At 56.3% G+C, this 12,925-nt stretch overlaps 1 protein-coding gene and 1 long non-coding RNA gene across 3 annotated transcripts in view; one reads left to right on the forward strand and one right to left on the reverse strand.

Moving 5' to 3' along the window:
- Positions 1-3,001, reverse strand: part of LOC120582423 (twinfilin-2) — a 16,250-nt gene extending 13,249 nt beyond the window's left edge. Inside the window, exon 1 of one of the 2 annotated variants that reach the window (XM_039837934.1) lies at positions 2,831-3,001. In XM_039837934.1, coding sequence (XP_039693868.1) covers positions 2,831-2,855 — 25 coding nt within the window. In that variant the 5' untranslated portion in view covers positions 2,856-3,001. The remainder of the gene's footprint in view (positions 1-2,830) is intronic. The other variant, XM_039837933.1, reaches the window with a different exon arrangement.
- Positions 3,002-3,092: 91 nt separating this feature from the next.
- On the forward strand, positions 3,093-6,428 carry LOC120582426 (uncharacterized). The gene is made up of 2 exons (XR_005647558.1): positions 3,093-4,955; positions 6,026-6,428. It is a non-coding gene; the product is annotated as an uncharacterized LOC120582426 (long non-coding RNA).
- Positions 6,429-12,925: the final 6,497 nt, after the last annotated feature.

Raw genomic sequence — 12,925 nt, forward strand, 5'->3', positions numbered from 1 at the left:
AGCTTGGTGAAAACGTTTGCAGGCAAAGGGTGTACAAAGTACACACAGACACGCAACAGGCACGCACTGACACACGTGTATGCACACCTAGCCCCAGCCCACCAGCCAGGATGCCTAACCCGGAGAGGCCCTGAGGGGCCAGCCCAGCCCTGGCACAGCCCTGCCAGGGGGCAACAAGCTCCCAACTCCCAGGCAGTCGGGAAGGCTTCCTGGAGGAGGAATGACTCTCAGGAACTCCCTCAAACAGACCCTGTCTTGGTCCTTGGGCCACAGAGCTGGAAGGTGACAGCCCATGACCAAGGACCCAAGTGCAGAGGTGAGGACCATGGCAGGCACTGGGGACCTATGGGAAGTCACAAACCCACTGTGGTTCAGACGGAGAAACCAAGATCCAAATGGGGAAGGACCCGCCTTGGGTGTCTGGGCACACAGGGCCGGCCAGCATGACCTTGAGGCTCCCGGGGGTCAGGAGAATTCTGCAGGAACACAGCCAGAGCGCTGAGGTCAGAGAATATTTATAGGGCTCAGACTGGGCAGCTTGGGTATGGGGGGCCGTTATGGGGGCTGTTAGGGAAACAAACTCTGGTCGTCCCTCAGGCAGGGCGACCCTGAGCCTGAGCCCTCCGGCTATGAACTGCCCTCCAAGGCTGCTGGACGGGCAGGTCCTTGGGGCTCGGAGCAGCATGACACGGAAACAGGGCCCCACTGGGCAGGGCAGAACCACCCGCCTGCAGAGCCCAAGCAGGTCCCTGATGAAGACTCTGCCTCTGGGACTCCCCCTTTCCCATAGCTGAGTGTGACCTCTGACCTCCCTGAACCTCGGACTCCTCTATAAGGAAGAGCTCACACTTCTGGTCTGCAGAGGGCGTGGTCGGGAGTGACCGGGAGAAAGTGCTCCAGTAATGACAGTAACTTTTATCAATGCAAACATAACAGGCAGGCTGTGCTGAGCTGTCCCTTCCACCCGCTCAGACCTTCCGGGAGGGAGGGCCAGGAAGCTCCCCCAGCAGAGAGGCTGACACACCCTTTCTAGTATTACCAGGGCAGTGACACCTCAGAAGGGGAAGAGACAACCCCCCATGCCTCCTCAGTCACCATTAATAATCCAGAGGTCAGGCCCGGGACACCTGAGCCTCTATCATCAAAGATTCATGCCCCCTACCCCACGCCCACTGCCTTGCTCAGCCCCCACCTCTTGAGCGTCAGGTTACAGGTCTGTCCCCTGCCTGCTCTGAGGTCACCAGATTCACACCTAGACAGGGCTGGCACCTGAGTGTTCAGGGCAGTCTCTCTTCTCAGATCCCCAGGCCAAAGACGGGAGTGGGCTGCTCATAGGCAGGAGGGCTGGGGGCGCCCGGTCCCCAGCGACCTCCTAGGCAGGCCTGTCTCGTGGTATGAGAGATGGGGGGTGCGGCAGGGCCCTGGGCACAGGACCTGTCTGTCTCCTGGAGCACAGGGGAGGAGCCCTAACTTCCGCTCCCCTCCCAGTGGGAGGTGGCAGCTATGATCAGACAAAAGGGAAGGAAGGGGCAGGTCCTGCCATGACTGTTCCCTCCATTGGGGCTGACTCACCAAGCAGCCCCTCTGAGCCCCTCCTGGAGAGGCTGGCCCTGAGCCAGCCCAGTGTCTTCTCTGTTCCTGTGGGATGGGGCCAGGGAAGCCCTCTCAGGGCTGTCCAGCCACCAAGTGGCCACAACCACAAGCCGAGATCCAAGCGGTCAGGGCGGTCGATGGTGGCAGCCCCAGGTGGGGATGATGGTGTGGGGTTAGTGTGGCTGATGGCCAAACCACCAGGCTCTCTGGGCAAGCAGCCTGGGCCTTCTGCACAGGCCAGGCAGCCCTCCCGGGCCAGTGGGGAGTGACGCTGAGGCTGGGTAGGGTCAGGACATCTGGCTTCTGGCCACTGCTGCTCTCCCAGCCTCTCTAAGGAGGAAACCGGGGCCACTGGGGGAGGGGGTGATGCTCTGGTTTGCAGAAGCTTGGGGTGAGGGCAGCCGGCCTACGCTCTCTAGGGCCAGGACCCTCTAGGGCCACAAACTCCATATTTGGACCCTTTTCTCGGTCCCTAGACTGGAGCTGGGACCATCCAACCCTGGCTGGGACAGACCCATTAAATCAGAATGAAAAATGGGAGGGAGATCTGAGGTCAAGGTCAGACTGGCTACTCTCCCTTTTCCACTTCGAGGGCCCTATCCAGCCTGGCTTGCATGAGTGTGTGAGGGTCCTGGGAGGAGCCAAAGGCCAGGAACCCCTCCTCAAACAGACACAAACTCATTCAAGCCAAACACAGGCACCTCTGGTCCATGCATCCATGGTAACCAACGCACCCTGAGATGCACCCAAATTATGCACACACACGGACACCCACAGACGTGTGCACAGTCACGAAACACAGTGTCTACAGATGGGTCCGTGTTCCTGTGCCCATTCAATCAGCTAACAGTGCATGTGCACCAGATGAACACACACAGGACTGCACACGCAAGTGCACATGCGTGCACACTTCCCCAGAAGTGTGCATCCGGGTACACCCACCCCCAGAAAGGAACAAAATCCATAGATGGTCACACGGGCACATCCACCCCCAGATGGGCATACAGACACTTCCGCCCGAAACGTGTACGCATATAGACACCCACTCCCAACTCTGCACAGTAAGCCCGCCCCCCGCCCCCAGATGTGCCCACCCCAGGCGACCCGCAGCTGCAAAAGAGAACAGGAAGCTTCCCGGGGCTGGAGCCGGGGAGGAGGCAGGGGCCGGGAGCCGGGGAGGGGGCGCAGCCGCGGGCGAAGACCCCGCGCCCCCCGCCCGCCCGCCGTCCGCCCTCACCGTGGATGCCCGTCTGGTGCGCCATGGCTCCGTGCCCCGCTCCGCCCGCGCCCTCGGAGCCCTCGGCTCGGCCCTGGCCCCGCTCCGCAGGTTTGGACCGGGAGGAGGAGGAGGATGTGGCGGGGGCCGCCCAGCCTCGCTCAGCTTCCCGGGCGGTGTCGCAAGACCCGCCCCCCGCGCTCCCCGCCCCCACGGGCGCGGCCGCGGGGCGGGGACTCGGGCCGCGCGTGCGCGCACTTGTGCCTGTGTGTGGCGGAGCAGGTGGCGTGCGTGTGGCGGGGCGTGCGTGGGTGACTGCGCGCGCGTGTCTGTCTGTGCGTCCGGATCCGCGTGGTCTGTGGCTGGGGCGGGTTCGTGCGTGCGCGAGCGAGAGTCTGTGCGCCCCCGGCCAGGCGGGGTCGGAAGCAGGGTGGCGGGGCGCGCGCGGGCCCCCTTTCATGGCCGCAGAGGGGGTCCGCGTGTGGATGGCGTGGCATCCCTCGCCCCGGAGACGTTTCCTGAACGCCTAACGCTGGGAGCCCAGGCCGACCTACCAGGCCACCAGCCAGCGGAGTGTGGGGGGCCGCTCGGAGGAGGCGAAATTGGAGTGGAGACCTGGGGGTCGGCCTGGCAGAGAGGGGGGGACGTTTTCCGAGAGAGAACTGCGTGTGCAAAGGCCCAGGGGCTGAAGGAGGGCCAGAGCTTGGCGAGTCTGAGGCACTTCCCGGCTCCCGAGGAACTGGATCCGCACCCAGCAGCCCCGCCTTTGCTGGCATCAGACCTGCCGCTCCCGGCCAGTCAACGCAGCGGGGCCGCCAGGCCCCTTGATTGCGTCAGGGAGAGCCCGGGACCTCCATCGGTGCAGTCAGAGCCTGTCCCAGGCCCTTGACCTGGAAGATTGGGAAGGAGGCGCCTTTTGGGTTTGGGGTCGCTGAGAGTTGCTGATGGACCGTGTGCCTGCCTGGTGTCTGGCCCTGGTTTTGAGCTCCCTGCTCACTGTCCCACTACTGCACCCTGATGAGGCAGCACCCGGGCCTCCTCTGGGTCCCTCCTCTCCTGAGTGTCTGGCACGCACAGTGGAAGGATTGTTTGTCTTGTGTAGTGTGCACACCATGTCCACCCCAGCACTCAGAGTGGAACATAAAAGCCGGGTGTGGCCCTGTAGCCTGACCTTGGAAGAACAGCTCATAGGCATGACCCCTGCACCCCCAACCCTGAGCTCTGCCACAGCCCAGATGGGGCCAGCAACACAGAGCCACCAGTCCCGTCAACTCTCAGACCTGGCCACCTCCACAGGCACTTGGCAATTCCACAGACCCGTGAGAGCCTTGACAAGAATTAGCCAAGAAAACAGATTAATGAAAAAATAATAAGGTTCTGTTCCCTGTTGAAATGTCTGTCACTGTATGAACTGTGACTACCTTAACTGCAAAGTATGCCCAGCTGCCTGGCCGACCCCTCCCAGTATCACTGCCTTTGTTTCTATGGCTACCGGATGCATACACTTACCTGCTTGTCTGTCTATTGTCTTCCACCGGGAGTTAAGGTTTTGCCCCTGCTGTATCCCCAACACCTAGAACAGCGCCCAGCATTAGTCGGTGTTCGGTAGTATTTGCCAAATGGCCATGTGGATGGATGAACCCTGAGGGTCTGTGCTGCACACTTACTATGCATGGGGCTCTTAGCCCTCCTGACGGCCCTGCGAAGTTGCTGGTAGCTGTCTCCATCTTTCAGACAGAGCGTTTGAGCTTCAGAGGTGAAGTGATTTGATCAAGGTCACATGGTACTGACTGTCCCCAAGAACCTTAGTTTCCTTAAGATGTCGGAACAGTCGAAGGATGAGTCCTGCTGGGCAGTGGCCCGCGTCCCCTCCATTGGCGTCTCGATGATGGTTTAACCAGAGAAGGGGACCTCCTGGCCGGTTGGGGTTTGAGCCCAGTTCCGCTCAGCCTCAAGCCTGGGACGTGGTGGTGGCAGGGCAGGGCCAGCAGTGGGCCAAGCAGACTCGCCTGCGGCTGAGGCCTCATTTCACTTGTATATAAATAAATCCCTGCCTCAAACTCTGCTTCTGGGGGGACCGACCTGCAATCGTGACAAAAGAGCCAGGAAGCCAAGTGCCAAGGGCAGGAACACGCGATCGCAGTTGGTAAGAGCCGAATCTCCCAGCAACGGGCTGGTGAGGGGGCTCATGGGAGTTGTGGTGTTTAAGTGGATTGGCGTCACAAACTCAGGCATGAAAAGAAATGGAGGCGACCTGCTCAGGATCAGGCTGCTGTCCTCACAAGTCTGGGAGGCAGGTTAAGGAATGGATTCCCGGCCACCCTTGGCCGCTGCATTTGTGGCCACTGAGAACATCGTATTGACCGGGGTTCTGACCCTTGCCCCCAGATCGGTAAAAGAGAAGCAGGATCGGTGAGCAGTAGTCGGCCTCAACGCAGGAGTGAGGGCCAACTGCCGCCTCCCCGGAGCCATCTCCTGTGGAGCGGGGAGGTCTCTGTGAAAATTCTAGAGCAGCGCTTCCTGGCCCCAGGGTCTCAGACAAAAAACATTCAGCTTCCTCTGTGTCTCAGCCTATGGCTGCTGCAAGGAATCACCACCAACCTGGTAGCTTAAAACAACACGCACGTGTTCTCTGCAAGTTCTGGAGCCAGAAGTCCAGAATCGGTCACATGGGGCTCAGTCAAGAAGCCCACAGGGCGGGGGCCTCTGGGTTCTCTGAGAGGAGAATTTGTGTCCCCGCCTCTTCCAGGTCCTCGTGGCCGCCTGTGTCTCTTAGCTCCTCCATCTCCGGAGTTCATCACTCTAATCTCGTCTGGAATCGCCTTCTCCTTTCCGCCTCCCCTCTTATAAGGACACCGTGATTACATTCAGGGGCCACCTGGCTGATCCGGCGTACTCTCCCCATCGCGAGGTCCCTAACTTCATCACATCCACAAAGTCTATTTTGCCTGTAAAGGAACATTCTCAGGGATTGGGGCGTTAGTCAGCCTGCCACTCCCAGCTCACTCCTACGTGCCTGTCCCCTCACGGTGTTGTCGTGAGTACAAGGCTCAACACTCGAGCGGTAGGTCCGCCTTCTTCCCCACGGTTCAAACTGCATCTTTCAATCCCAGCCCCAGCGCTGGGCAGTAAAGAATTTGCCTTTGCCCAAAGACAGCTCTAGACTTTGTCCTTGACTTCTGAGTAATGTTATACCTGATAGGAATCTTTGTTTAGGGTGGAGACTGGCCACATCAGATCTTGAGATGAGGACTGGCCATACCCGACAGACCAACCATGCGATTCAGGGCGGAGGCTTTGGGTCCTGCTGTCAGTTGACCTGGAGACTGAGGTCCGCCCCTGGGCCATCGGTCGAGCCATCAACCATGCCCACATAATGAAGCTCCAGTGAAAACGAGTCAAACGAAACGACAAGACAAAACTGGACTCCAAAGCGTGCGTAGGCATTCCCTGATCGGCAGGACTCTGTGCGTATTGTCACAAGGCAGTGCCACGGGGGTAATATACACACTGAGCATGCTACGCATTTGAAACTCTTCCAGACTCTGCCCTATGTGCCGATTCCTTTGGCTAATTAACCTGTATCCTTTCCCTGTGATAAACTATGACCATGAACATATTTAGCTTGTAGCGAGTTCTGTGAGTCCTAGCGGATGATCAAACCCGGGGGTGGTCTGGGGACAGGGCTGCTCCTCCAACTTTTTAGTTGGCCTAAACTTCTTGTATTTGGTGCAGAAGTGAGGGAAGTCCTGCGTAGGAACTATTCTGCTAACTTTTGCAGTTTGGTTAACTTGAGACTAGCACCTACTGTTCTGTGACCTTGGACAACCAATTCTCTGTGCTTCAGTGCCCCAGTTCTGAAGTGGGGATTCCTTTTAGGGTCATGGTGAGGATTAAATTAGCTAAGGTAAGCAGGCGCTCAGAAGAGAGCCTGGTGCATACAGAATAAGCACTAGATCATGCCTCCTTAATGGGGATAATTTCCCCGAGGGCAAAATGGCTCTCGGAGGCAGAAAATCATATTATTCTTACACGTAAATATAGTACAGATATACATATAGTACATAAACAGGTATATAGTCTAACTGTGGTAGTAAAATTCCATGGCGAGAGCTTAGAGACGTTTAGAAAAAAGTCAAAAACGTCCTTTGGGGGGCAATAATGGAATAAAAGTTGAGAAACTGTCCTCGGTGGACACTAACTACAGCGATAATGGTGCAGCCCCAAACTGCTCCAGTGGCTGAGACGTGGAAATAGGCTCTTATAGTCACACGGACAGAGTCCCAGTCTAATGGCTGGTCAGTCCAGATTGCTTTTCCAGAGCCCCTATCCCGCCCCTCCTCCTTGGCAGGCCATCGGGGCGGCGATCTGGGGGGACTGTTCTTGGTGGAGGATGTGTAAAAACCACATGCAGTGTAGGTCCGCCTCGGAACGACTGATTTTCCCATAATTAGGAGATGAGAGTAAGCGTTGCATCTACTACAATGTGGGTTAGGAAAAGAAAACCCCATCGGGACCTCATACAGCTCCCCGGCCAGCAGCAGGAACCGGTATAACCGGAGACAGTGAACTGGCCGTGAACTCGATGTAATTCCCCTTTCTTGAGTAAAGGGGAATGAAGGACACTTGTGCTTCTTTGAGGTGGGGGCAGAGCACTGTACCATCTGGACTGTCCGGGTAGAGATGACGATAGACTGGCCACCCCCCCCGCCCCCCTCCCGGGAACACAGTCACACGTGTCTGGAACCCAGGACACGCACGCGGGTAAGCGAAGGTGAAGGGCGGATGGCTCTCTGCCATCCCCTCGACCAGCCCTTTGAACAGAGGGGGTGACAAATCAGCCCAGAAGTGGCAGAGCCAGGAGTGAAACCTGTGTTCTCTGAACTTAGCATCGTGACCCCGTGAGTTTCCAGGGACTGAGGCAGGTTCCAGCCGGAAGAGGTGAGCATTGGCTGCCCGAAGGGAAAAGTCCCGGAGCAGAGGCTCGGCATGGCAGGACCATGTGATCAGGACGCCCCTCTTACTCCACTTCCTCTGGGGGCTTTGTTCCTCAGGAAAGCTCCTCCCTCACGGCGGCCCCTGAACACCCCACGCCTAGAATCCTCACTGCCCAATAACTTCGGCAGTTACTAAAAGCGGGTTTTCATTTCTTTCTCTCCAGTGGTTTCTGAGAAAAGCTCTGGACTGAGTCTCGTTTGAGCAGCTCGGAGCCCATGGCTAACGCGTGCGTGCATGCTCGTGGGGGACGGAGAGATGAGGGCTCTGACTGGCCGGCCCCGGGTCACGGCCCTGCCCCCGAAACTGTGGGTCAGGACGGTGGGACGTTTGGACTGACTGGGGTGGGTGACAATCAACGTGCTCTTCCCAACATGAGGACGAAAGGGCAAAATATAGATGCCCAGATGTGTCCTCTCTATCATCCAAGTAAAAACAGACAGGCCCCCTTCCCCTCGACATTCTACCCCTCACCCCGCTTTTACCATGCACTCACCATGCTTTGACATTACAGCACGAACATAGTTCCTCTGAGATGGCACGGCCTTGTCACCGTATCCCCCGTACCCAGAGGACTGCCTAGCAGTGAGTGCTGCTGGGTGTTTGTCCAATTAAAGAGTGAATAAATCAGAAGCGCCGAGCCTGCCCGCTCTGCCACAGACAACGCCTCGTTCAGCTGTGGGGCATGTGAGGGGGAGGGGAAGAGATCGAGGCCGGTCTGGTGCCTGCCCACCCCGGGGGGTGCATTGGATGAGCCCCACCTCCACCCCCTCCCCCAGCCGAGGCCGGCAAGACCCACGTGGGCTCCGGCACCTGTTCCCCGGGGCTGGTGAAAGGCCTGACCGCGGCCCCGCCTCCAGAGTTTCCCTTCCACGAAATCCTGGTCAGCCCATAAGTTTGCATTTGGAACAAGTCCCCAGGTGCCACCATGCGTCAGAAAGCACATGTGAGAGTGGAGCTTTCCTACAGGCAAGGACAGCGTGTTTTAAGAGTGTGCAGAGTTGACGGGCAGCTGCTGAGGGCCGGGGTGTCCAGAGGAGGGTCAGCCCAGGCTGACTTGCGAAGCTCACTAAACCTGCCCCTGAAGATAAGCCTTGTGCTGCAGGATGTGGCGCAGCTGCCCAGCAGATGCCCGGGGACACGGTCCACGAACTGGCCCTCCGACCACTGCCTCGTGACTCCCTGGAGAGACTGACTCAGGCCGGCTGGCAATCGTCAGCAGGCATGCCAGGGCACTCTTTTTGAAAAAAAAGATATGCAGAAAGAGGTTTGTCATGAGGGGTGGGCCTCGCCTGGCAGCTGAGCTGGAGGCAGAGGGAGGAGGATTTGCTGGCAGACCTGCCCTCTGTGCTCCAGGCCCTTCATATACGGTTGTTTGTGTCCCCGCCACCCCCCACGAGATGGGTGTAATCAGTCCATCTTACAGGTGAGGATAGTGAGCCTCAGAGAGGTTTGCTAACTCGCCCAGCCAGTAGGGAGCGGCGTCCGGTTCAGACCCCCAGTGCTGACTCCAGATGCCGCCTGCCTCTCCCAATGTGGAGGACAGAAGCCAAGGGCAGGATGGGGACTAGAGGAAGGGACGGGTCCATGGGGACCCAGACACTCTGACATCCAGAGTGGAGGCTCGTGGTGGCGCCCGCGAGGAAGGAGAGCGTGAGGTAGCCGTCACCTGGGGGGCGTCCAGCAGTGCGACGCCCTGGGGGGCCCAGCCCCCCTCCAGTGCTTTGTCTGCGACTCCACACCTGGCCGATTTCATGTCAAGACGACAGCACCTTCACCAGGTGCAAACTAAACCCCCCACGTGAACACCGAGGAAGGCCTGGCACGCTTCCAGAAGAACAGGTCCACCCGGCCCCTCTCACCCCGCGTTCAGAAATGTCACCACCCGTGACTGCACGACCCATGGCATTCCCTAGATTTACTCCCTGGAAAACGAGAACCCCAGGACACACGGCATTGTGGGTCTTAACCGAAACGTGAGCATGCGAGAGCTTGATCTCGGAGGGAAGCCCAAGGTCCTCGGCGGCGTCGTCACCATCGCTCATATTTCAAGTGCAAACACACGGCGCACTCGACACGGGACTCTGCGGGGCCGCGGGACGACACTCTTGCACACGGTGGAAAACGGCGACGCGGCTGTCCTCAGGCCCACCGGCGGTCAGAGCTTTCCTTTTCGAAGGCTGCTTCAGAGATAGTGGAGCGGTAGTGAGCTCTTGTGGAGGTAAACGGCGTGCACAGCAGTGTCCAGGGCTGGGTCGCCCGGCTTTGGAAACCCATTGGTGGGGGAGATGGACGATTCTCAGAGTGGGTGGTTCTTGAAAGAGCCCTACTTGGGAGCTGTCCCCTGGGGCCATGAAAGGTCTCAGGGCCAGGCTCCCTAAAGACGTGGACGCCCAAAGGTGGGCAGCCCGCCCGCTGACGCGCCCCTCCCGCCACCGCCCCATCCAGGCCCACGTCCATGGCCGCGAAGACCAAGGCTGGCAGGGGTGTGCAGGACCTGGCCTGTGGGAGGGGGCCCTCCAGAGGGTGCAGCGTCACGTTCCCCTGTTTTGATGGCCATTTTGCCATTTTTCGCACTGTACCAGAATGAACTGAATTACGACTTACGGTTCACAACTTGGGAAACTGGTTTCACGTACGAGGTTAAAAAAAATCACTTATTATGGAATGTGACATACTCACTGAAGAGCGTCTAAAACATGTGGAACATCTCAAACTCTATAAGGGGTAAAAGTAAAGTGAGCACCCGTGCTGCTTTTTACGATGATCAGTTTTCTTCGTGGCTTTCCGCCCGTGTTTATATCTCTAAGCAATACATTCTGTTCTGTTTGCTGTTACACTGTATCTCAATGGAACCACCGTGACTTGCTTCTCTGCCCTATAACCTCCCATTGGACAAATTGACCCCCTTTGATGGACATTTGGGTGGTTTTCCAATTTTTTACTTTGGCAGACCATACTGCCATGAACAGCCTCCTACGTCAGCTGATCCCACGTGCAATGGACCCCCTAGACCAGACGTTGGCAAACGTTTTCCAGAAACGGCCAGTTAATAAATATTTAGAGCTTACGAACTAGACGGTCTCTCTTATGACTGTTCAGCTCTGCCCTCGTGCTGGGAAAGCGGCCTCGACCTGGGGGTCACGAACAGGCGTGACTGCGCCCCGGCAAAACTACTGAACAAAACAGAACAGACGGCAGGCCGGATTTGGACCGTGGTCCCTAGTGTGTGGATCCCCGCTCAGGATGACTTGGTTTAGGATTGGAATTGCCGGGGCCACCCCATCGCACGACTCACACAGCCCTGAGGGGTACAGGCCATGGGCTGCTGGGTCGCGGGGCACGTGCACATTTAGCTTTGCTGGGGGAGGCCAAACTCTCCCTACAGCGTCTTCGCAAGTTTGTGTCCCCACCAGCAGGGGAGCGGGGGCCTGGTCACTCACATCCTTACCAGCACCTTGTTATCAGTTTTTGCCAAACTCTCAGGTGTGCAGTAGTTTGCATTTTACTAATGAGGAGCTGAGTCTTGAGTTCCTGCATTTCCGATGGCGACACTCCCCTCGTGTAAATATGTCACTTCTCCTTGGGCACTCGAGTGGCCGAAGCTCGCGCTTCCGTACCTCCCTCTTGCCCCTGTTCCCCAAACCATGCTCACACACTGCTGAGCGAGTTCTTCTGGTAATTCGAACCAGGCCTTAAAACTTTGAAAAACCCTCCCACTGAGGAAAAACAGGCAACCAAGATTGGTGGTTGAGGCTGAGGCCAATTTTGGGGGGAAATTCAGACCACATTAAAACCCCAACAAATAAAAACGATGCTACTGGTGGAGAAAGCAGAGTGAGTGGCTATCTCGGGGCTTCTAGGGGCCCCTAGGTCTTGTGAAACAGGCCCGGCTGAGGTTCGGGGAGGTTCGGGGTGCAATCTGCCAAGCGCACTGGGTTCTCATTTCCACCCCTAGAAGATCTTTACCAGAGTTATGAGTTTTTTTTTTTTAATCTGTCTTTTAAATTCAATCACTACATAATATTTTATTTGAAGATTTTTATAAGCTCCTTGAAAAGACTATAAATCACTTTTCAATATTAATTAACTTAACAGAGAGCCCATATAAGAAACGGTCCCACATGCTGCATGTAAGATACAGCTTGTGGTTAAGATCTGGGGCTGCAGCCAGATGTTCCATGTTCGAATCCTGCTCCGTCACTTTCGGGCTGCGTGACCTGGGGCTGATGCTACACCTCTCTGAAACTGTTTCCTCATGTGCAAAATCGGAGTAACGATTGAACCTCCCTCACTGGCTTAGTCTAAGGGTTAATGACATAACACATGGGAAAAGCTTGCTGTGTTTCAGACTCAAAATTTAAGCAATAAATGCTGGCTATTGCTATTTTAGTTCTTTTTAAAAAACGCAATCAGAAATTCAGTGGAACGTCCCTTACATAAATGCACATAAACTCTTCTGGCTCAGAACCACTCGTCTTCTATTGAAGAAGCAGGCTTGGCCTGGCTGGACAATGAGAGGCCAAAAACTCAACTACTTTCCCTTTTCGCTCTAGCTGCCAGGAAGCTGAGGTTCTGCAACCAGAGGGTTGAGAGCATGTTAGGGAAGGGGCATATAAATGTGAGCCATGGAATGCACATATATTAATATAAATGCAGAGAGGAATCAAAGTGTATGTATCAGAAAATGTAGGAACAAAAACGGTGAATCAAGTCATTGTGATCAAAACATTGTAATTTTTATGAATTTTGTGTTATTGGGGCATTTGTCAGCTTTTTAATATTTGTGACTTGTTGATTTTTTAAATCCTAAATACATACTCACTTTTGCACTTTTAAAATTGCCTTCATAATTTATTTCACTTTTCTCAAAGAGGTCCCTCCAAATCCCGGATCGACTCCTGCGAGACATGGAAAAGTTGACAGTGTCCTTCAAATTGAAGCCGTCCCAAGGGGCATGTCGGCACATCGTAAGGGGACGCATTAGTGCTTTCACCTGAGGTGTGACCTGACACCTGCCAGTGCTCACCAGTTCAGCCCCCTCTGTCACTTTATCAGGACCCCACTACTCTGGGTACACAGCCCACGCATGTCAACACCTCTGAGGCACCAAAGGGTCGA

Source organism: Pteropus medius, unplaced genomic scaffold (genome assembly GCF_902729225.1).
Source record: "Pteropus medius unplaced genomic scaffold, Ma_sr-lr_union100, whole genome shotgun sequence".
NCBI lineage: Eukaryota > Metazoa > Chordata > Mammalia > Chiroptera > Pteropodidae > Pteropus > Pteropus medius.